Source organism: Chiloscyllium punctatum, chromosome 5, assembly GCF_047496795.1.
Source record: "Chiloscyllium punctatum isolate Juve2018m chromosome 5, sChiPun1.3, whole genome shotgun sequence".
Lineage (NCBI taxonomy): Eukaryota > Metazoa > Chordata > Chondrichthyes > Orectolobiformes > Hemiscylliidae > Chiloscyllium > Chiloscyllium punctatum.
This window is the reverse complement of record NC_092743.1, coordinates 140241464-140266809: the sequence shown is the minus strand read 5'-3', so window position 1 is coordinate 140266809 and position 25346 is coordinate 140241464. Positions and strand designations below refer to the sequence as shown.

The 25346-nt window shown below is 41.2% G+C and overlaps 1 protein-coding gene across 3 annotated transcripts in view; it reads right to left on the bottom strand.

The window, feature by feature from the left end:
* pde7a (phosphodiesterase 7A) overlaps positions 1 to 15105 on the bottom strand; it is a 150465-nt gene extending 135360 nt beyond the window's left edge. The window contains exon 1 of one of the 3 annotated variants that reach the window (XM_072571523.1): positions 14953 to 15105. In XM_072571523.1, coding sequence (XP_072427624.1) covers positions 14953 to 15096 — 144 coding nt within the window. In that variant the 5' untranslated portion in view covers positions 15097 to 15105. The remainder of the gene's footprint in view (positions 1 to 14952) is intronic. The other 2 variants (XM_072571524.1, XM_072571527.1) reach the window with 2 other exon arrangements.
* Between the last annotated feature and the right edge of the window lie 10241 nt (positions 15106 to 25346).

The following is a 25346-nucleotide window of genomic DNA, read 5'->3' as shown; positions in this document are numbered from 1 at the left end:
ACTAAGCAATAAACACCTTCCACAGCTCACTCAAAAAGTTAAGCATAGTATTAGGTTACAAAAAACTTTGCAGTAAAGAAAAAAGTAGATTGGGAGCCTTTTAAAAATTAGCAAAGAATCGCTAAGTAGTGAATACAAGTAAACTAGCCAAACAAAAAAAAGATATTATTTATAGGTAAAGAAAAAAGGAGAGAGTAGCTGAAGTCAATATTGGTCCCTTAAAAGTAGAGATTTATCGTGGGAATGAGGAAATGGCAGAGGCACTGATCAAATATTATCTTCACAGGGGAATACAGAATTTTCATGCCTGAAATAGACCACAACCAAGGTGCTAAAGAGAGTGAAGACATTAAGAAAATTAATGTTAAAAGGAAAAATTTGGGAACTCAAGTCCAGATTAATTTAGGACATCTGGTTGGGACGGACATGTTAAACGGTCTGTTTCCATGCTATATGAGGAATGTGCTGTAAAAGTACTGAGGACCATAGAAAGTCTATAGAGTTATACAGTATAGACAGATGGAGAGAGTGGGCAAAATATTAGGAGGCGAAATGTAATGTGGGAATGTGTGACATATTCTTCCTGCAAAAGTGAATAATAAGAGCTGAATATTACTCAAATGGAGAGAGATTGCAGAAAGCTACAACACAGAGGGATTTCGGGGTTCTGAGTATGTGAATCAAATTACAAAGGCATACAAAGTCAGCAAATGATAGAGACAGAAAGTAGAATGTTAGCCCTTATTTGAAAGGGGATGGAGTCTAAAAATGCTAAAGTAAACAAGGCACTAGTCAGACCACACCAGGAATATTGTGAATAGTTTTGACACTCTTATTGAAGGCAAAATATACTGGCATCAGAGGCAGTCCAAAGGATCATTACATTGATTCCAGGTATGCAGGGAGTTTCTTACAAATAGAAGCTGAATAAGTAAAGTTTATACACATTGGAATTTAGAACAATAAAAGGAAACTTTTATGAAACATCTAAAAAATTATTGGGAAACTTGACAAAGTAGATAGAGGAAGTTGTTTTCCCTTATGAGAGATTCTAGGATCAGAGCAAAATCTCACGGTAAAGGGTCACCCAATGGAGATTAGGAGGCTGTTTTTCTCATAGGACAGGAGAAAGTGAGGACTGCAGATGCTGGAGATCAGAGCTGAAAATGTGTTGCTGGAAAAGCGCAGCAGGTCAGGCAGCATCCAAGGAGCCGGAGAATCGACGTTTCAGGCATGAGCCCTTCTTCAGATTCCTGAAGAAGGGCTAATGCCCGAAACGTCGATTCTCCTGCTCCTTGGATGCTGCCTGACCTGCTGCACTTTCACATAGGACAGTCAACCTGTGGAATATTTTACTGCAGAAGGCTGTCCAGGCTGAGCTATTCAGTATATTCATATACGAGACAAACAACACAATTTTAATTTAGTTAACGAATCAAGGGTTTTGAGAACAAGGTAGGAAAGTGGAGTGAGGATTATCAGATCAGCCTTTATTTCATTGAATGCAGATTCATAGAGTCATAGAGATGTACAGCATGGAAACAGACCCTTCGGTTCAACCCGTCCATGCCAACCAGATATCCCAACCCAATCTAGTCCCACCTGCCAGCACCCGGCCCATATCCCTCCAAACCCTTCCTATTCATATACCCATCCAAATGCCTCTTAAATGTTGTAATTGTACCAGCCTCCACCACACCCTCTGGCAGCTCATTCCATACACGTACCACCCTCTGCGTTAATAAGTTGCCCCTTAGGTCTCTTTTATATCTTTCCCCTCTCACCCTAAACCTACCCCCTCTAGTTCTGGACTCCCCGATCCCAGGGAAAAGATTTTGTCTATTTATCCTATCCATGCCCCTCAATTTTGTAAACCTCTATAAGGTCACCCCTCAGCCTCCAACGCTCCAGGGAAAATAGCCCCAGCCTGTTCAGCCTCTCCCTGTAGCTCAAATCCTTCAACCATGGCAACATCCTTGTAAATCTTTTCTGAACCCTTTCAAGTTTCACAACATCTTTCTGATAGGAAGGAGACCAGAAGTATACGCAATATTCCAACAGCGGCCTAACCAATGTCCTGTACAGCCGCAACATGACCTCCCAACTCCTGTACTCAATACTCTGACCAATAAAGGAAAGCATACCAAACGTCTTCTTTACTATTCTATCTACCTGTGACTCCACTTTCAAGGAGCTATGAACCTGCACTCCAAGGTCTCTTTGTTAAACAACACTCCCTAGGACCTTACCATTAAGTGTATAAGTCCTGCTAAGCTTTGCTTTCCCAAAATGCAACACTCGCATTTATCTGAATTAAACTCCATCTGCCACTTCTCAGCCCATTGGCTCATCAGGTCCAGATCCTGTTGTAATCTGAAGGAGCAAATGCAGGTCATTTGGTCCAATGTATCATGGACTTCACAGCTTCCGTGAATATCCACTTTCAGAGCTAGTCTTTGCTTAAAGAAAAACTACCTTTATCTCGTAAAAACACATTTTGAATACTTATGCCATTCAGAGCATTTTAGTTACAAAAACCCATTGATGCACTGCAAATAAAACCTCCTAGAATTATTCCAGGATTTGCAGCTTGACCTGAAGTTGTTTTCATTAATAAAATGATTGAAAGAGAGTATGGCACTCACTTCCAAACGATAGTCATAACTTTGATGTACATTAGGTTATTTAATTTGGGCTAGGACCATATAGTTAGAAGACCCAAATAATAAAGTTAGCAAGCTTGAAACAAGTGCAGACATAATTTCTGCCTGTCTCCCTCCAACTACTGATGACTTATGTGTAAAATTAACTGTACATAATCCCATTTTACCACTTATACTTGTAACTAATAGACCATTGTTTTGCATAACTGCTATCAGCATGCAGAAAGAAATATTCACAGGTCTATCTTTCTGATGAGTTACATGTAGCTGATTAACAGCATAAGAATGGTCTATAGAACACAGCACAAAGGCCTGCCGGGAGCCAATTTAATTCATTCTATATAATATCAAGAAATTGCTAAAGGCACTGGATACTGTAAAAGACTATGGCCCCTGACAACATTGCAATAATATTACTGCAGATTTATGCTTTAGAATTAGCTTTGCCCAGAATGAAACTGCTCCAGTGCCACTATATATTAAGTACCTGACAACGTCGAAAATTGCTCTGTTATGTCCAGTCCACAAAAGTAGAATGAATCTAACCCAATCAATTACTACCTTATCAGTCTGCTCACAATCAGTAAAATGATGGATGAAATCTCAGATGGTGCTATCAAGCACTTATTCATCAGTAACCAGCTCAGTGACTCACAGAGCCAATTAAGTTGGAAGCTGATCACAGGTTTGGTTCAAATGTGGACAACCAGCTGAACTCAAATCAAGTTCTGTTGAGTTGCTTTCCATTGTTTTTCCTTGGACCAAACTTGAAATGCAACAATTTAAAGCACCTTTTGACTTAATGTCTAAGGTTTACAGTTAGTTATTTAAATATAATTACACTTTGTTGGTAACTAACTTTGGTTTAGGGTTGAAAGTACCTAGCTTTTCAACTCTTCAATTTAATACCAGGATAACCTTAATTGTGTGCCCTTGCAACAGTTTGAAGGATGAAAAGTTGTTCAGCACTTTTAATAATTTTTGATGCATAAACAAACAAATTAATTCACCAAATGTTGGCTGGGCCAGTATTTATTGCCTGCCCTTATGTTCCCTACAGAAGGGGCTGATGAGTTGACCTTTTGAACCACAGCAATGCAAGACACAATGAGGTACAGCTTGGAGGGACACCTCAAGTGGTAGTGCTTCCTATTTCGGCAGCATTTGCCATTCGGTCCATCATGACCACGCCAGACAAAGATTGACTAGATTCACTCCAATTTCCAGCTTCTGAATCATACCCCTAGAGACTACGGCAATGCAGGTAAAACAGGTTTTGGTAGGTAACTGGTCTACAATATTGCCACCGTGAGTTGGTGAAGAAGAGAGTGTAGATTTAAGGAAGTGGCTGGGATGTTGATCAAATGATGGTGTCGGGCTTCTTGACTGTTGTTAGAACGGCACTTAGTGAGATAAATGGAGAGTATTCCATCACACTCCTGATTGTGCCCTGTAGAAAGGGAGAGGCTCTTGTGAATTAGAACTCTAGTTACTCAAGAATTCCTAACCTCTGAACTGCTCTTATGAATGCAAGTTTGCTTGCTGAGCTGGAAGGTTCATTTTCAGATGTTTCATCACCAGTGAGCCTCCGGTGAAGCACTGGTGTTATAACCCACTTTCTATTTGTGTGCTTAGGTTTCCTTGGTTGGTGATGTTATTTCCTGTTTGTTTTCTCAGAGCATTCTACATATTTATCATGATTATATGACTGGTCCAATTCAGTTCCTGATCAATGATAATCCTCCCCACCAGAATGTCAACTGTAATTTAACAGACATAATGCTAACGAGCATCAGAAATTGTTACATTTGCTCAAAGTGATCATTGCCTGGCATTCATGCAACATGAATGATATTTGCTGCTCATCAACTCAAGCTGTTGTCCGGGTCTTGCTTTAAATGGTCACAAGACTGCATCAGTAATGACTTAATGGTGCTGAACATCATGCAGTCATCAGTCAACACCTTTTGAGGAATGACAAGCCACTTATGAAACAGCTGAAAATAATTACACCTAGTACTCTACCCCAAATAACCCCAGTTTCTTACGGCACAGTGGCAGTGTCCCAACCTCTGAGCCAGGAATCTGGGTTTAAGTCAGAGGAATTTGCGCCACTGGCTTGTAATGAAATCTCTGACCAGGCTGGAGAGAAAAATCTGTATCTAGGTGAGGAGGATAAAATTACTATTCTGAGTAACTTCTGCAGCAATATCCTGGATCAGAGATGATTGACCTCAAGAACCACAACCATCTTCCTCTGTGTCAGGTATGACTTAAGTGGAGAGTATTCCCTGTGACTCTCATTGTGTTTATATTGCTAGGACTCTTTGATGCCATAAACTAAGCCATTATTTGACCAATTATTAAAAATTTAAATCAAAAGTCAAACAAAGATGTGGTATCAGATTAATTTAATGTAACATTCAGCATTAATAAATTAGAAAGAAAACAGCCAGATAAGTTTTGTAATAATTAACTATATTTATAAAAAAGTCATAGCCTTTCCCATAAAAATTTTAAATACCTAAATTTTTGTTTTAAGATTCATTTTTAGTTTCATATTTTGACAGTGATAGAACTATGTCAGATAAAATGGTCCAGTTGCTCATGCATTGAAATTCCTCAGACCAACCATGCGAAAAAAGAATGAGCACACCAAGAAATTATGATTTACATGCACAATAATCAATACTTAAAAGTCTAATTCGTGAGGCATTACATGGCAAACTGGGCCACTGAAGCTCTATTCACTCCACACGACCTTTCAAACAAAAAATGATTATAAAGCCCACTGTGAAAATGATCAATATGTTAATTAAATTTATACAAGTAATGAATTTTTAGCAGGAAAGCAAGCATCCGTGCGCTCAACAAATACTTTGACTGACACTTTGTCATAATTCAAAAAAACTACAAATTCTTTATTAGAATGACATGGGTAAGCAATCATTTAGAAGTGGAGTCATTGATAGGGAGAGGATATAAATACAAGTTCCTCCTCTCCAGTTGCCTTCACTTTGAGTATTTAAGCAAAAAGGCCTCAAGAATGACTAAATTCTGACAGTTTCATTCAAAACTCATATCAATAAATGGTACAATGTTATCTTCAAGAGAGCGATCTGGATACAGAAACACAGAAAATAGAAGTAAGTCATTTATCCCTTCCAGCCTGCTCCATCATTCAGTATGATCATGGCTCATCATCCAACTCAATAGCCTATTCCCACCTTCCCACCCTACCATTTCCTCTCATACCTTTAGCCCTTCATTTTAATTCTGTTACGACACTGGGTAAAGCCCTCTACTAATTTAAAGCCCCTAACACAGAAAAGATTTATCCCGTGTAGTAACCTGTGAAAATTCGAGAGGTCAAAAACTATTTAGAGTAAAAATTAACAAACTTATTTCTTAAAGTATAAGAGAGAATAATTAACTAACAACTATTTACAACTCCTTCCTCTAACCTACCTTTTACCTCCCCTTCTATAATACTAGTCCAATAAAACTCCCCATTAAAATTTACAAAACAAAATTTCTTATCTCAAAGCCAGGCAGCTTTCGGTTCTTCTCTGTATTCCAGTCTTCTTCGCTTCTTCTTGGGGATTCTGCTTACAGGTTACTGATTGATAAAGGTATCTTTAAGACAGCTATTCTCTGGGCAGGTATTTAAAATTTTTATGGGAAAGGCTATGTTTTTTTATAAATACAACTTGCAGCTGCTGGGCAAGCAGTTCTCCTCTCAACTGTTCAATTTTCCCCAGCCTTATAACCCCAAAACATCAGATTGTGTCACTGGCTTTTAAAGATTATCAATATACACAATTCAAATTTAATCGGAATTTGCTATTTTTGGGGGGTATAATTTAAACTATTGGCGGAATTCAAATTTGTTAGTCTCCAGGCAACCAGTTAATAGAGTTGTTCAACTTAATGTTACATTATATCTTTTTCAGAACACTGTGCTGTCAGGTAGTTCTAGTAGCTTTTAAATCTCTTAAAGGTACAGTACACCCACATTTTCATAACAATTCCCACTCCTCCTTGAAATCACACAATGTTTTGGTCTCAGCTGTTTTGTGTAGTAATGGATTGCAGCCTTTCCACTCTCTGGTGAAAAATATTTCTTCTCATCTCAGACCTAAATGGTTTACCCCATATCCTCAGACTGTGACCTCTAATTCTGGACTCCCTCACTATCAGAAATATCTTCATGCATCTGCTGTTACAGACCAGACCAAACCCCCTCAAAATATATTAATATAGCCTACAACCTAACGTTTTCTTATTTTAAATGCAAGTGTAAGGCATGGTGTTCCAGATGCAATGTGATTGGTCAAATTATTCAACTTTATTTTTACTGTATAGTTAAAATAGAGATAAAATTAAAATAAAAGAATTGGCTTAATTGTAACTATCAAAATGCTTAACAAAATAATAATAGATATTATTAATTAACTGCTCCAATATAGTAACAGCCCATAAACACACCATTGGCAAAGGCAAATTCAGTAAAATGGATTCTCTCACATGCAATTCTAGCAGCAGGAAGAGAACCCCAGATTTTAGATGTAACAGAGACAGAGAGGAATAAGAATTTCCACATCCAACTTCAAGACCCCAGCAACTGCAGAAAGCTAAAACTAAAAATATTGGTTCTGTAGGACTTGACCCCAGTTAGGCTGCTTCTATTGTTCGAACATTTTAAAAAACTCAGGCTTCATAAGCTGGTTGCTTTATTTGGTTTAAGGAGACTGCTCAGTATCTCTTTCTTCGTAAATAAAATCAGGCCAAAACACAGAAAATGGGGGAGATACTAAATGAATATTTTGCATCAGTATTTACTGTGGAAAAGGACATGGAAGATATAGAATGTAGGGAAATTGATGGTGACATCTTGCAAAATGTCCAGATTACAGAGGAAGAAGTACTGGATGTCTTGAAACAGTTAAAGGTGGATAAATTCCCAGGACCTGATCAGGTATATCCAGGAACTCTGTGCAAAGCTAGAGAAGTGATTCCTGGGCCTCTTGCTGAGATATTTGTATCATCGATTGTCACAGGTGAGGTGCCGGAAGACTTGGCAAACATGGTGACACTGTTTAAGGAGGGCGGTAAAGACAAGCCAGGGAACTATAGTCCAGTGAACCTGACCTCTGGGGAGGGTAGGCAAATTGTTGGAGGGAATCCCAAGGGACAGGATATACATGTATTTGGAAAGGCAAGGACTGATTCGGGATAGTCAACATGGCTTTGTGCGTGGGAAATCTTGTCTCACAAACTTGATTGATTGACTTATTTGAAGAAGTAACAAAGAAGATTGATGAGGGCAGAGCAGTAGATGTGATCTATATGGACTTCAGTAAGGCATTCGACAAGGGTCACCATGGGAGACTGATTAGCAAGGTTAGATCTCATGGAATACAGGGAAAACTAGCCAGTTGGAAACAGAATTGGCTCAAAGGTAGAAGACAGGGTGGTGGTTGTGGAGGATTGTTTTTCAGACTGGAGACCTGTGACCAGTGGAGGGTCACAAGGATCGGTGCTTACATAAATGATTTGGATGTGAGCATAAGAGGTACAGTTAGTAAGTTTGCAGATGACACCAAAATTGGAGGTGTAGTGGACAGCGAAGAGGGTTACCTCAGATTACAACAGGATCTGGACCAGATGGGTCAATGGGCTGAGAAGTGGCAGATGGAGTTTAATTCAGATAAATGCGAGGTGCTGCATTTTGAGAAAACAAATCTTACCAGGACTTATACACTTAATGGTAAGGTCCGAGGGAGTGTTGCTGAACAAAGAGACCTTGGAGTACAGGTTCATAGCTCCTTGAAAGTGGAGTCGCAGGTGGATAGGATAGTGAAGGCGGTTTTTGGTATGCTTTCCTTTATTGGTCAGAGTATTGAGTACAGGAGTTGGGAGGTCATGTTGCGGCTGTACAGGACATTGGTTAGGCCACTGTTGGAATATTGCGTGCAATTCTGGTCTCCTTCCTATCGGAAAGATGTTGTGAAACTTGAGAGAGTTCAGAAAAGATTTACAAGGATATTGCCAGGGTTGGAGGATCTGAGCTACAGGGAGAAGCTGAACAGACTGGGACTGTTTTCCCTGGAGCGTCGGAGGCTGAGGGGTGACCTTATAGAGGTTTACAAAATTGAGGGGCATGGATAGGATAAATAGACAAAGTCTTTTCCCTGAGGTCGGGGAGTCCAGAACTAGAGGGCATAGGTTTAGGGCGAGAGGGGAAAGATATAAAAGAGACCTCAGGGGCAACTTTTTCACAAAGAGGGTGGTATGTGTTTGGAATGAGCTGCCAGAGGTTGTGGTGGAGGCTGGTACAATTACAACATTTAAGAGGCATTTGGATGGGTATATGAATAGGAAGGGTTTGGAGGGATATGGGCCGGGTACTGGCAGGTGGGACTAGATTGGGTTGGGATATCTGGTTGGCATGGACGGGTTGAACCGAAGGGTCTGTTTCCATGCTGTACATCTCTGACTCTATAACACACCAGCACTCTTGATAAACTGACAAAAATCATATAATTCAAAATAAATCATGAAGATGATTATTCTGTATAATCATTACAAAATTTGTTTACCTCCATGTAAATATACTTGTTCAATCGAATGTTCACACAAAATAACAACAGTTGATTCAATTGAATCAATTTCTCTTCAAATATCTGAGTAGTCAGTTGAGGGTACGAGTGAGAAGGCGCTCTGCAGTTAAATGTTATGTAAATCAAAGTTGCATTATTATTTGTGATTTATGCTGAAAGTAAAGTTTAACAGTGATGTGTATAGCCACTATATTGTAGTTCTAATACTTAATGTGTGTTTTTATATTCATGTGGATCTCTTGGTTATCGGGAATATTTGATCAATTGGTACACTCCTGATCTTATATGTGCCAGATGATCTTAATGAAACGTGGGAACAAAGTCAAGAAATTCAATAGCTTACTCCTGCTTCTATTTTTTATAATCTTAAGAATTATGAATGGTACAGTCCTACCTCTGTGCAAGGTGCTATTAATGAAACAGCTGAATATAGTTAAATCTTGATGTTCGCTGCAATATTTTAGATGCCCTACAGTATGGAAACAGGCCCTTCATCCCAACAAATCCACACAACCCTCCAAAGAGTAACTCACCCAGACCCATTTCCCTCTGACTAATGTGCCTAACACTATGGGCAATTTAGCATGGCCAATTCATCTGACCTGCACATCTTTGGGCTGTGGGAGGAAACCGGAGCACCCGGAGGTTGACTTGATTGGCTTGCTACATCTACACTACAAAATCAGCAAATCAGGGTGGCACTGTGGTTAGCACTGCTGCCTCACAGCGCCAGAGACCTGGGTTCAATTCCCGCTTCAGGCGACTGTCTGTGTGGAGTTTGCACATTCTCTCCGTGTCTGCGTGGGTTTCCTCCGGGTGCTCCGGTTTCCTCCCACAGTCCAAAAAACGTGCAGGTTAGGTGAATTGGCCATGCTAAATTGCCCGTAGTGTTAGGGGCAGGGGTAAATGCAGGGGAATGGGTCTGGGTGGGTTGCGCTTTGGCGGGTCGGTGCGGACTTGTTGGGCCGAAGGGCCTGTTTCCACACTATAAGGAATCTAATAAAAAAATAATCAAAAGCAGGCCATACCACCAGTGCTTCACCGGAGGCTCACTGATAATGTTACCTAGTATGGTGATGAAGCATCTGAGAATAAACCTTCCAGCTCAGCAACCAAACTTACATCTATCAACTACAAATGGTACTGAATACATTTCACTTTTTACCTTATTCTGGGGCAAGTTCAGTTGACCGACTGAGCCTAGAACACTACACTGAGGAATCCTTGTTCCAATTTCTGGTGCCTAGGCATTTGACTTCCAACAAACATAACCACCTTTCTTTGTCCTAGGTATAGATATGATCCCGTTTGTTATGGTCTTCAATTCTAATAGGGCTCACTTATATCACACACAGTCAAATATATGCCTTGATGTAAAGGACAGTCACCCTCATCGCACCTAATTCTGCATAGTTGCCAATATTAAAGTGTCTGCATTTGTAAAATGATTTCTAATATTGTTGTTAGAAACAAGTTTACTTAAAATGTCAGAATGATGAACATGCCTCTTACCCTTGTTGGGTCTGTCTATCCTTGGTAAATGCAGGGGTGAAAAGAGCAGGAGCATGGAGAGCGTAGATAGAGAATATGGTGAGAGCATGGACATGGGCTGGAGGAGCACTGTTGGAAATCCATCACCACCACACATCAAACATCTACTGTATGCATCATTCCTCCATACAACTAGGGCAACATGCATGAAGGAACAAAAATAAAACAAAACCAACATCACAAAAACCCAAAAGAATTGCAGATGCTGGAAATCTGAAACAAAACCAGAAATTGCTGCAAAATCTTAGCAGATCTTTGAAGAGGAAGCATTTTGGGTCCAGTTTAATGACCCCATTCTGATGAAGGGTTACTGGACCTAAAGCATTAACTGATTTATCTCCACAGATCCTGACACACCTGCTGAGTTATTCTAGTAACTTCTGGTTATGTTTCGGCATCATAAACAGATGTGAGAAACAAAGTGAGGCAAGCAACATGGGCCTCAGCACCAGGACACAATTGTCTAAGGGAGTGTGGGAGACTAACAAGGAAGAAGTGAAAGCAGCATATCTGAATCTTGAGTGCTATAAAGCTGAATATGCCCAGAGGGAATGATATTGTTCAGAAGAGAGGTGAAAAATCTTTTTTTTGTGGGGGGGGGGGGGGGGAGGCAACCAAGAAGAAATTAAAGTGTTAAAATTATCCAGTAGCACTGGAAAATAAAAGCAAGTTTAGAAACAACGTGAGTATGTGAAATAAACTGATGGAAGGGATAAAGTTATTTAAAATGAATAGTTACCTGCCATATCACCTGGGAGAATTGAAAGACAATATTGGCAAGTCACTCAATTATAATACAAAATATAAGACATGCAAGGCATCTGTAGCTATCTTTTACAAAAAAAACACTGCAAAATGCATTTCCTATCATGTGACCAATGCAGTTTATTTTCCACATGTTCACTTCAGACCAACTAAATGAGAGTAGTTTGGAAATAAATGCCTGTAAGGAAAATGGCAAGAACTACATCTCTCATCACTTTAAGTAACCACATCAGTACTAATGCTATTTGTATTGTGGACTGTTGAAAATTATAATTCTACTTTTGAATAAAAATCACCAAATACTATAGGAGAAAGTGAGGACTGCAGATGCTGGAGATCAGAGCTGAAAATGTGTTGCTGGAAAAGCACAGTAGGTCAGGCAGCATCCAAGGAATAGGAGAATCGACGTTTCGGGCATGAGCCCTTCTTCAGGAACCACTTGGATTCTGCCTAACCTGCTGCACTTTTCCAGCAACACATTTTCACCAAATACTATACCCCATAAGATCTAGAAAGGATTAAGTACACTAAGTAATTGTACTTAAATGATATGCAAATGTTTGTTTTTGCAGTCAGTGCTAAATCTAATACAAGCTGCAACCCGTTAGTTAATAATAGTCAAAGAAATTGTTTTTGAATAGTTTGTACTTTACACAAGTGTTGACTCCGTGAGATATGTAGTGTGCTGAGAGTGACAAATTGCTGAATTTATGCTGAAGTTGTTAATCTCAACTGAGACAGCAGCAACCGAACAGCAGTAAACCTAAGTGCCTTTGAATTAGAAAGTAGAAAAGCGATCGCCAAAATTCAAGTTTGGAGTTCAGCGACTCTTGAATGCAGCAAAACCTGGACAACATGGGCTACTTTGTAACTTTTTTAAAAATTCATTAGAGGATATGGGGGTCACCACCTAGGCCAGCATTTAATGCCCATCCTGAATTCCCCAAAGGGCAATTAATTGTAAACCACATTATCGGAATCATATTGGGGCAGACCAAGAGATGTAGTGGCCAGTAAAGAATGTTACCTCAAAGTACAACAGAATTTTGATCAGATGGACCAATGGGCTGAGGTGTGACAGATGCAGTTTAATTTAGATAAATGTGAGGTACTGCATTTTGGAAAGGCAAATCAGGGTAGGACTTATACACTTTGCTAAGGTGCTGGGGAGTGTTGCTGAAGAGAGACCTTGGTGTGCAGGTTCATAGTTCCTTGAAAGTGGAATCACAGATAGATAGGATAGAAAAAGATATTTAGTATGCTTTCCTTTATTGATCAGAGCATGGAAGGTAGGAGTTGGGAGGTCATGTTGTGGCTGTACAGGTCATTGGTTAGATCACTTTTGGAATACTGTATGTAATTCTGGTCTCCCTCCTATCAGGAAAATGTTGTGAAACTTGAAAGGGTTCAGAAAAGATTTACAAGGATGTTGCCAAGATTGGAAAGTTTGAGCTATAGGGAAAGGCTGAATAGGCTGGGGCTGTTTTCCCTGGAGCATCGGAAGCTGAGGGGCGACTATATAAAAGGTTTATAAAATCATGAGAGGCATAGATTTGGGGGAAACTGACAAAGTCTTTTCCCTGGGTTGGGGGAGCTCAGAACTCTAGGGCATTGGTTTAAGGTAAGAGGGAAAAGATTTCAAAAAGGGACCTAAGGGGGCAACTATTTCACACAGAGGGTGGTGTGTGTATGGAACAAGCTGCCAGAGGAAGTGGAGGAGGCTGGTCCAATTACAACATTTAAAAGCATTTGGATGGGTATACAACTAGGAAGGGTTTAGAGGGACATGGGCCAAGTGCTGGCAAAAGGGATTAGATTAGCTTTGGATATCAGGTTGGCATGGAGGATCTGTTTCTGTACTGTACATCTTTTTGACTATGACCAGGTAAGGATGGCAGTATCCTTCCCTCAAGGACATTAGTGAACATGAAAAATCAACATCGGATTTGTGGTCAGCATTAATTCTTATTTCAAGATTATTATTGAATTCAAATCACACATTGGTTTGGGATTTGAATCTCAATCCCCAGAACATGAGCTGGGTCTCTGAATTAACAGTCCAGTGACAATACCAGTAGGCCGTTCCCTCCAAATGACCATCCCAATGAGATAGCCACTTCGCTTTAACATCCAATATCAATGCCAATATCAAGTCCCCATCAAATACATTGAGTGCCCAAAATTAAACAGACAAAACAGAAGCAGCGAAATAAAATCGAATCGCTACTAGAGCAGGCTGAGTATCCTACAGTAATCAGTTCACATCTCAATTTCTTTGTTTAAAGGAGTACAACACCAGCAACATAATAAGAAACCTAAAAAGCTTGGTTTTTCTCTCTTCCTAGATGCTGCCCAAGTAGCTGAGTTTCTCCAACTTTGTTTGTTAGAAAGCTGTTTAGTTGATCCAGTCACCAGCTTAAACAACGATTCTCTCCAACATTAGTGTAATTTGGTTAAATTGTGTCCTCTGTTCCAAAGCTTTTCAAACAGCATTTATCAGGCCTATAAAAAGACATGTGTGGCATGGAAATACTAATCTCCATTTTACAGTCCAAGATTCATGTATTATCATTTCTTCCTTGCCACACAGGCCCAGAATGATTAGAGCCAAGCAATAAATGTTGGTCCTTCCCACAAATCAAAAGTAAACTTTAAAAAAAAACTTATACCGGAAAACAATTTGAGAATAGTATTGAACTTCATTATATAATGTATATAAAATATACATTCTTAGACATCCAGTTATCAACATATTCAAGGCAAGAAAAGATTTGCAACAGCAAACACTGCTGATGGAATTCTGAAATTCAATGAAGAAACAGGAATTACTTAGCAGGTCTGGCAGCATCTTCAAAGAGGAACACAAGAGTGAGTGTTTAACATCTTAAGTACGTTGTTTCAGGTCAAAGATCTGATAACATCAATTATTTCTCTCTGTCTGGATGTTGTCACACCTCCTACGTAAATTCTGCAGCAAAGAAAAAGTTATGGACTATCCTAAAATCTCAGCAAGGTATGATATCAAGAATACTTCATAAACATATTAGATTCAAACTTAGGCTATATTATTACACACCAAGTTCAACACAGCAGTGATCAACGAGCTGGGAGAAGGTGGGTGGGTAAGAAGGATGAGGGGGAGATGAGGGAGAGGGCGAGCGAGGTGGAGGAGGAGGACGAGAAGAAGAGATGAGGAGAAAAGATGAGAAGAAAAATCTGACTCTAAAAGAAGACGAGAAAAAGGAGGGAGGAGAAGAAAAGAGCAGAAGAAAAGAATCTCTGGCTCTAAAAGAAGGAGAAGCAGAAGAGGGGAAGGAGGAGGAGGAGAAGTGGAGACGGCCTGCTCTTACCTGGGACAGGACCCTGGGATTAGCGCAGCCGAACAAGGACGAACTGGAGCTGAAGCTGATGGCGCCTCTGCGGCTCAGGACGTGTTTGGGCACCGGCCTGTCGAGAGGCAGCACCGGGAGCTGGTACTGGTAACATAGTGCCATCGGAGCACGGAAGGACGGGGAGGGCCCCGTTGTCAGGGACTTGGGGACCGGACGGAGGGAGAAACAAAAGAAAACAGCAGCGACGACCCCCCCACCCCCCTCCCAAAGTAAAAACACAAAACCCACAACAATGAAAAAAGAAGTCAGCAGTCAGCGCTGCCGCATGGAGAGAGACGGGACTCGGTACTGGAGCACCCCCCCCCCCGTGTGTCTCCCTCCCTGAGTCCCGGGGCCGGCCACCTTCAGCTCTCCAGGTTTCCGAGTGAAGACAGACTACGGCCGATGTGAGGCACCGAGCCCCGGGCACCACCGCTCTCCCTCAGGCCCATCGCTGCGTCAACGGGAACCTTTTCTCAAAACAGTCCCTGTCAGTATTTTCTCTCAGGATTTGTTTGTTTTTGAGGATGTTGTTGTTGTTGTTGTTTTTCTCCCCTCCCCCTAACTCTCTCTCTCTCTCTCTCGGTTATCGGCGAGACACCGGTGGCAGGAACGGGCGCGATCCGGACACTGAGGCCTTCCCCTTCACCCTCCTCCTCCTCCTTCTTCTCCTCCTCCTGCTCCTACTCGCTCCCTCTTCCCCAGAACCTTCCCTCATCTCTCGCGGCCTCTTTTGTTTTAAAACGACGCCATGGCCCCCGGGGCCGGCTCCTCGGAGTCGGTGAGAGACGGAGGGAGGGAAAATGGAGGATGTCCTCCCCTCCTCCACCACCTTCTCCTTCCCGGGCTCACCGTAAGGCCAATTGTCCCCCACCCCCCGGGGGGGTCACACGGGGAACGTCGAAGGGGAAACCGTTGGTTTTGTTTTTTTTAAACAAAACGGCTGTCCCAGCGCGAGAAATTGAACCGACCAATCGGAGAGCGGGTGTCGCTTCTAACCCCTCTCGCTATTGGACCCCTCCCGGTTCACGAAATGTTACACGGGCGCTGATTGGATGGACGCCCCCGGTTTCCCACGTTACTCGAAAGCACAACAGAGTGGGCATCCCTGAGATCTGGGTCTACCCTGAGGCTCAGGAGCTTCCAATGGAGGTAACCACCTCCTCTCATGAGTCATGCCCTAACAACGTGCTATCAACTCTGCTGAGTACACAGTTGGCATTGATTTTTGTTGTTGTCTATTGCAGAAGAGCAGAGCGCCCTGAATATTATTCAAGCGGATCTTTTGAAGGATGCTTGGTAATCGCAAAATGTACACACTTTTCATCACCAAGTGCAAACAAAGGGATGCTGGAAATCCGAAACACAGGGAACAACGACAACAAAAATAAAATCTGGAGAAATAGAACACAATCGAAATTTATTAGAAACTCAAACAGCATCTCAGGAGAGAGAGAGAAACAGAATTAACATCTCAAGGCCAGTGGACTCAAAATGTTAACTCTGTGAACCTTCTTCAGAAAACCTTCGAACACCAGAACACTCTTCACTCGATTCAATAGACTCAGTCCTGATGAAGAGTCTTGCTCCTTCAATGCTGTCTGACCTGCTGTGTTTTTCCAACTAAATGTTTTATCAACTTCTGGCTTCCAGCATCAGCAGTTCTTACTGTCTTCAATGAACATTTCAAATTGTTTCAAATACATTGGCCCAGAAAGGTGTTCTGAAGAAGAGTCATGCTGGACTCAAAACGTTAACTCTGTTTCTAACTCCACAACTTTTTATTCAAATATATATATATTCATTTGTGGAATGTGGGCATCACTAATTGGCAGTATGAATTGTCCACTTTTCATTGCCCTCAAGGTGGTGGTGCTGAGCTGCATTCTTGAACTGCTGCAGTCCATGTGCTGTAGGCACATCCACAATACTGTTCATGAGGGAATTCCAGGATTTGACCCAGTGAGAGTGAAGGAACAGTGACATATTTCCAAACCATGATGGTGAGTGCCTTGGAACAAAACTGACAGGTGGTCATGTTGTCATGTATCTGCTGCCCTTGTTCTTCTAGGTGGGAGTGATCATGGGTTTGGAAAGTACTGTCTCGGGATCTTTGGTGAATTTCTGCAACACATCTTGTAAGCTGTACACACAGTTGCCAGACCTGCTGAGTCTCTTAAGCAAATTCTGCTTTTATTACAACTGCACTAAGCATTTTTTCTTAGCTATTTTCTAGTCAGCCTGTTCAGAAATGTTACTACACACCTCTACAGCAGGTGGGACAGTACCACTGTACCGCACAAGTTTATTTTATACTTCTCCCTGAACAGGAATTTCTGCAGAGTCTTGCTACTTTAGAATAATTCAAAATTTTGCAAGTTTAAAGTTGCAGTTCTTATACAAGTAATTGCATTTGTCAAATTTGACCATTGACTTGATCATATATATTGAATAATCAGCTCAGTTTTGTATCGAGGCTCCTATTTAATTACCCAGCTATCTAAGTTAGTGTCGTATAATATGTTAGAGTAGATTCCCTACAGTATAGAAACAGGCTGTTTGGCCCAGCAAGTCTACACTTGGCCCTCAAAAGAATAACCCAGCCAGACCCATTTCCCTGAATGATGCACCTAACATTATGGACAATTTAGCATGGCCAATTCACCTGACCTGCACATCTTTGGATTGTGGGAGGAAACCCACACAGACATGAGAGAATGTGCAAACTCCACACCGGCAGTCACCCAAGGCTGGAATTGAACCCAGGTCCTTGGTGCTGTGAGGTAGTAGTACTAGCCACTGAGCCACCATGCCATCCCTGAGTGCTAGCATCCTTAAACATTTTTTAAAACAGTAACAATTACTTTCCGTTAACATTTGGAACAGGGGACTTGTGTTATGTCATCATCAGTAGGTGAGTGTACTTTTAAAGAGACATGCTCATGCTGTTATCATGCATCGTAGCATGTGACTTCAGAGTATAATGAGGAGCCAGGGCCCGGTGTGGACTGGAAGCTAAGTGCTAGCGTGGTCTGTGGCACTGAACTTTTTTCTGTAAGGCTGCACATTTGATTTCTATAACAAATCTTGTAACAGTTTGCACGTTCTCCCCGTGTCTGTGTGGGTTTCCTCCGGGTGCTCCGGTTTCCTCCCACAGTCCAAAGATGTGCAGGTTAGGGTGAATTGGCCATGCTAAATTGCCCGTAGTGTTAGGTAAGGGGTAAATGTAGGGGTACGGGTGGGTTGCGCTTCGGCGGGTCGGTGTGGACTTGTTGGGCCGAAGGGCCTGTTTCCACACTGTAAAGTAATCTAATCTAATCTAAAAGATGATGTGCCTAAGTACTTTTGTATCTAAATTGGCACTGTAATTGGTAATGTATAAATTTTTCACTATACTCACTGAGTATATTTGACAATAAAGGCTATTCTATTTTAAAGATTTCAAACTACATCCTAATCCAGATCACTTGAAACAGAGCTCTCTATCTGAGTGAAATGTATCTGTTAGAGGAAATATAATGTTTTTGCACAATAGCTGTAATAATGTCTATTGGATTCTCTAAAACCACCATATTCATGCCCAGTTTATTATTTTATGCAATATGATAAAGGTTAATGTAAAGTTGCCATAGTCTTACCAGACAATAGGACTGCGCTCTCATAAGAGGGAGGAAGCTGGTTGTGACTTAACCTCAGGTGAGGAGAGAGATTGAGAAGGAGAGTCTTTCACAGGAATTAAACTTACACTGTTGGCACCACAAACCAGCTGCCCAGCCAACTGACCCAACAGAGCCCCAAGGTGAAGCAAGATAATATCATGAATGCTGCATCAAAAAAAAATAGCCTACTGGAGGCAATATTCACCAGCTTTGAGATTACCACAAGTTGTAGACATCACATTTAATATTGTGTTCTAATAATGTACCGATAGAGTATTTCTTACTGGATTGAAAGAAAAATGTTGACTCCTGAAAATCTGAAATTAATCTGATGAAAGATCCCACTTTTTAAAAAAAAATTATGTTATGCACTTCCACATTTGTATGATTTTATTTTTCCCAGAAGGTAATTAAAATGAGTACTCATTTGTAATGAGTACAAATGTTCCTCACTCATTAGCCTTTTGATTAGCTTGTTGTTTCTGATGAATAATTTGTCTCTTCGTTTGTGAGGACAGACCCACAATATTTGTTCAGCAGCAATACTATCCTCCTCCTACTATCTCCTGTCTACCAATAATGCCTCATTTTAGCTGTCTTCCTTGTTAATATGTATAAGCTCCTACAACTTTTAAATGTTCTTGCCTCATCTACTCTCCCTATGCTTCCCTAGTAAACCACAGCTGCGTCTTCCTTGTTGGAGCAATTCTTTTTCAACAAAATGTGTTTAGTTGAACATTTTCAATTTCTTCTTTAACTGTTTCACATTGTTTATTTACTGCCAAACCTGTTAGTCTACTTCCCCAATCAAACTGAGCCAGCTGTTTAAAAGAATATGTACGATGCTGATTTTTTTTTTGTTTTCCTTTTCTGGAAGGTTTCAGTAACTTGAACTGTGTTTTTACATTCTTTTGTTCATCACCACAAATACATGTGTATCTTGGTGAAAGTAAATCTAGAAAATAGATACTTAATATTTTTATCCCTTTTTTTTGCAGTAAAAATCTGTTCATATTACACTTAGTGATGTAATGCTTTCATTTTTTTTTTCTTTGTAGCTGCGGTTAGACTGCTTGTGCTACTTTGAGTCACAGACGGAGGCCATTTAACCCCTCAAGTTTATGCAAGTTCCTCTCTGTACCAGTGTTATTCATCTCACTGAATCCCCATGGTCCTGCATAATTATTTCCATCAAGTGTTGTTATCTAATTTCCTTTTACAATCATTACGCATTCCTGATGAAGGGCTTATGCTTGAAATGCCAATTCTCCTGATCCTTGGATGCTGCCTGACCTGCTATGCTTTTCCACCACCACACGCTCAACTCACCTCTGCTTCTACCATCCCAAAAGGCAGAATATTTCAGATAATTACTACTTGCTGCATAATAAAGCTTTCTTTTCATTTTTCCTTTCATCTGTTAGTCAAAACATTAAACTGTATCACTTATGCAACCATCTAATGCAAAGTGCTTATCATTGTCTACCTTATCCTGCCGTACTCTTTTACACTTCTATCAACTCTTCTCCTCGGAACTAAGGTTATGGGAAACAGTCTCTCCTTCTTCAATCTAACCTTGTACCTAGAATCCATCATCACAGGAACAATTCTCTTAAACCTGACTGCACCCTTTCAAGAAACCGCTCATCCTTGCTAAAGTTTAGTAACCAGTACTGGATCAATTCCCTCAAATTGTAGCCTAACCAGAGATTCATAAAGGTTTTGCAGAACCTTCCTGCTTTTCCACTCCATATTTCTATTTATGAGGTCAAGATTCCACATTTATATCTCAGCTGGCTTAATTCTGTGTGACCTGAAAGGATTATTGCAATAAAATTAGCTCATCCCTGAAACCCAGAATTTTATCATGTCCATTTATCAATGATAGGAAAGCTCAGAGAGTGCTGTGTCTATGATATCATTTTCTATTAAATTCATTTGTGGGATGTGAGCATTGCTTGGTGGGCCAGCATTTATTGCCCATCCCTAGTTGCCCTTTAAGTAGTGAGCTGCCTTTTTGAACTGCTGATGTCTATGACATGCTGAGTGGGCAATTAACATGCATTTTCATGAAACATTCTTCAATGTTACATGGAGTTTTGAAATACATATCTTCTGATCCTTGGCCAGTGCCTCAGGAAAGCAGCCATGTGAAGTACTAGGTGAATACAGGAAAGGGAACTATGCATGGTCTCAGATACATGGTCTGCAGCAGAGGATAATAGGAAGGTACCAGCTGGGGAACACCAAAAGAAGCCGACAATGCCTAGGTCCATCCCACTGGAAAGGGTGCATCAGATATGCCTCAAATACTTGCAGATGTACTGCTCCTCAATTATAATCTCTCTGAATTGAGGATACCTCTGCTCCAGTTCAATGGCAGTTTCCTTCCCTAAAGAATATTAGAGAATCAGATGGATTTTTCTTAACAATCAGCAATGGATTCACAGTCATCATCAGACTCTTATTTCCAGATTTTTGTTTTATTGAATTCAAATTCCACCTGCCACTGCAGGATTTGAACCCAGTCCTGAAATAGGTCCTGAAATGGCTGATGAATCCAAAGTGTGATTTGTAAATTCTGGCACATTCAGGGTGGGAGGTGTTTAAAGGATTGGATAGGCAGGTTGTTTGGAGATTATGCACTCTCTGTGATGCCTTGATTTTGACTGCTAATTCCCAATGAAATGTTTCAATGGTGACTTTTCAGATAAACCTTTTCCATTTTGATTGGTCACACTCCAGGGACTCCTATGAGTTGACAGGCATTCTTAACCTCTCCAGGGATGTTTTGAGGACATGCCTAAGGCATTTCTGCTGTCCTTTTTGGAGTCTTCTACCCTAAATAAGTTCCAAGTAAAGCAGTTGCTTCAGGCGTGTGGTATCAGGCATACATATACATGTTCCATCCAGCAAAAGTAGTTCTGAGTGATTAGTACTTTGATTCACAGCAGGGTATCTTGGAATACGATTCTGCCAAGTGTTTCTTGCCCTGGATTTGGAAGATCATGTACAGGCAGCAGGGAAGGTGATGGCCTCATGATATTATCACTGGATGGTTAATCAAGAGAACCAGGTAATATTTGAGGAACCTGGGTTCAATTCCTGCAGTGGCAGGTGGAATTTGAATTCAATAAAACAAAAATCTGGAAATAAGAGTCTGATGATGACTGTGAATCCATTGCTGATTGTTAGGAAAAATCCATCTGATTCTCTAATATTCTTTAGGGAAGGAAACTGCCATCCATACCTGGTCTGGTCTACATATGACTCCAGACCCACAGAAATGTGGTTGACTTTTAACTGCATTCTGGGCAATAGATGCTGGCCTAAACAATTATGCCCTCATCGTTGAATGAAGTGAATAAAAGGCTTTAATGATGGTACTTCTCCAGTGCTTGGAGATTCCTGCTGTGGGCAGTTCAAGTCTCCAAAGCATAAACATGTAAATTCTGACTTTAGGTTTGAGATTCTTGTCCTCAAATACTCTTTTCCTCAGATTGTAAATATCAGAGAGTCAATGTGAAGACTGTGCCTCTCTTATAGAGACATCATCAACTTATGCAGCATGCTTTAGGATTAGCTGAAAGCCAAGAGCTTTGGAATCTCAATGACCATGCCCCTGAAGATTGCCATGGACCTAGGGTAAGGGGGAACAATGGTACAATGGTACTGTCACTGGGTTAGTATTCTGAACTACAGGCTAATGATCTGGGGACATGTCAACTTGTAAAATTTGAATTCAATGAATAAATCTAGAATTGAAAGTTATTTTGCATAATTATGACAATGAAACCATTATCAATTACCATTAAAAAAAAACTCTGGTTCACCAATCCCTATAATGAAGGAAATCTGCTGTCCTCACCTGGACTAGCCTACACTTGCCTCCTGGCTCACTGCAATATACAGCCAGACCCCCAGGTTGCAAACCGGTTCTCTTCTGGAGCTCGCTTGCAAGTTCATTTGTTCACAAGTCTGAGCACAATGCAGACAATGGAAAGCAGCCATTCATAAGTACAGGAAATCCTTGAATTTCAGAACTTTAAAAGTTAAAACCATGTATGAGATCAAGTTTGTATGTCAAACATTCATAAACGGACTCCCTGTCGTCAACTGTTCATTCCCCTCTGAAATTGGCTCAAAAAGCCACTCAGTTCACAAACAGTTAAGACTGGGCAACAAATGTTGGCCTTACCATTCGAGCAACAACCACATCCCATGAATTAATAAAGAAATAAAAACTCACTTTTATCACATTTGGATCTTTCCAAAAATCCATGGCAATATTTCTGGAGTCTGTCGGACATTAAGAAGATGACCAATGTTTAGGAGAAGCAGTGACTACGATTGGAACCTGACAGCCGGAGAATCATACAATCAGAGAGGACCATTGGCTTCAAAGCAATTGCTCTGGATTTCCAGAGGTGCAAGGTAACATGACTGCATGCACATTCCTACCAAGGCTCCCATCAAACAGCCTTAATGATGAAAAAGTTCCAACAACGTCCATCCAATTTGTAATCACAAAGCAAACCCTGCAGGTACATGCACAGATTCTGCAAAGCAGCCTTGATACCAACATGGATGGGTTTTTGATGAAATTGAAAGACATGCCTATCAATGCCTGTGAGGAACCTGTGCCCTGCAAGAGAAGAGAGGAGAAGATTATGACAACTGTCCACCGGTGTGGTCAGGCAACCATCAAGCCACCCACTGGGCTGATGAAGATGCGATTCCAAAGTCAAAATCAATCAGGGGAAGCACAGCTGTATTTCCCAATGAGGGTCTTGCACATTGTGAGGAAACAGTGTGTTCTGTACCATCAAACACAACAATGCCTACATCAACAGGATATATTCACAATCTTCAGGCAACAGGGAAGATTCTGAGCAAGCCGCTCAAGGTGAGGAATCTCTTGAACCGTAGGTGAGTAACATTAAGAGGCATGTAATGGTGGCTTGAGACACTCTTATACAAAACCACATGATGTCTCTTCCAAGTTAATGCAATAAAAATTCATTTCAATATACACCACTAGACAGTCCATCCCGTTATCCTCAGTGCCAAACACCTAGGTTTATGACATGTACTCACAGAGCTAGGAAGATGGCACAGTGGATCAGTGATTCCGCTCGAGGGAAAACAGCCCCAGCTTGTTCAGCCTCTCCCTTCAGCTCAAATCCTCCAACCCTGGCAACATCCTTTTAAATCTTTTTTGAATCCTTTCAGGTTTCACAAAATCCATCTGATAGGAAGGAGACCAGAATTGCATGCAATATTCCAAAAGTGGCTTAACCAATGTCCTGTACAGCTGCACATGACCCCCAACACTCTGACCAATAAAAGAAAGCATACCAAATGCCTTCTTCATTATCTTATCTACCTGCAACTCCACTTTCAAGGAGCTATGAACCTGCACTCCAAGGTGTCTTTGTTCAGCAACATTCCCTCGGACCTTACCATTAAGTGTGTAAGTCCTACTAAGATTTGCTTTCCCAAAATGAAGCACCTTGCATTTATCTAAATTAAACTCTCATCTGCCTCTTCTCAGCCCACTGGCCCATCTGATCAAGATCCCATTGTAATTTGAGAAGTACAGTGAACTAACAGTCTGTCCTATTAAACTGATTTCATTACCTCAGACAAAGTCTTTTTCCTAGGGTGGGGGAGTACAGAATTAGAGGGCATAGGTTTAGAGTGAGAGAGGAAAGATATAAAAGAGACCCAAGGGCAACTTTTTCACGCAGAGGGTGGTGCATGTATGGAATGAGCTGCCAGAGGAAGTGGTGGAGGCTAGTACAATTGCAACATTTAAAAGGCATCTGGATGGGTATATGAACAGGAAGGATTTGGAGGGATATGGGCCAGATGCTGGCAGGTGGGACTAGATTGGGGTGGGATATCTGGTTGGCATGGACGAGTTGGACCGAAGGGTCTGTTTCCGTGCTGTACATCTCTATGACTCTATGACTCTATTAGCACTGTTGCATCAGCACCAGGGACCTGGCTTCATTTCCTGTCTGTGTGGAGTCTGCCTGTGCCCAGTTGGTTTTTTCTAGGTGCTCTGATTTCCTCCAACAGTTCAAGATGTGCAGGTTGGGTGGATTGGCCATGCTAAATTGCCCATTGTGACCAGGGTCTGCAGGCAAAGTGGGTTAGCCATGGGCAATGCTGCATTCCGAGGTAGGGGTGTGGGTCTGGGTGAGGCACTCTTCAGAGGATCAGTGTGGACTCAATGGGCCAAATGGCCTGATTCTACTGTATAGGGATTCTGTGAAGGTAGGCAAATATGATCTGGCCCTACACCGCAGCTCATTGATGGAATAAAGGTGAAGGTGACAACTGCCATAGTTCAAAGGAAAGCATAGATAGATTTTCTACAATTAAACTGACCTCCCTTTGTTTAAAGTGGAGTAACAGCCATTGTAAGATCAAGCTGTAAGACACCAAGTGCATCTCGATACTCTTCCTCTCATACTTATGGGTACTGTAATGAAGTGCTGTCCCTGGGCCCAGAGCTGTGATAGAGACAGACTGCTCAGTTTGCTGTCCGGTACCTGAGCTACCCTGGGGAGACATCCTTCAGCAGCACGAGGCCTAGAGAGACCCATCTGGCTGATAGGCCTCTGCACAGGAACTGAACCTCCCATGACCACTGCTGCTATTGGAACTGTGGGCACTGGCTGATGGGCTGAGGAGTCCCTATCCACA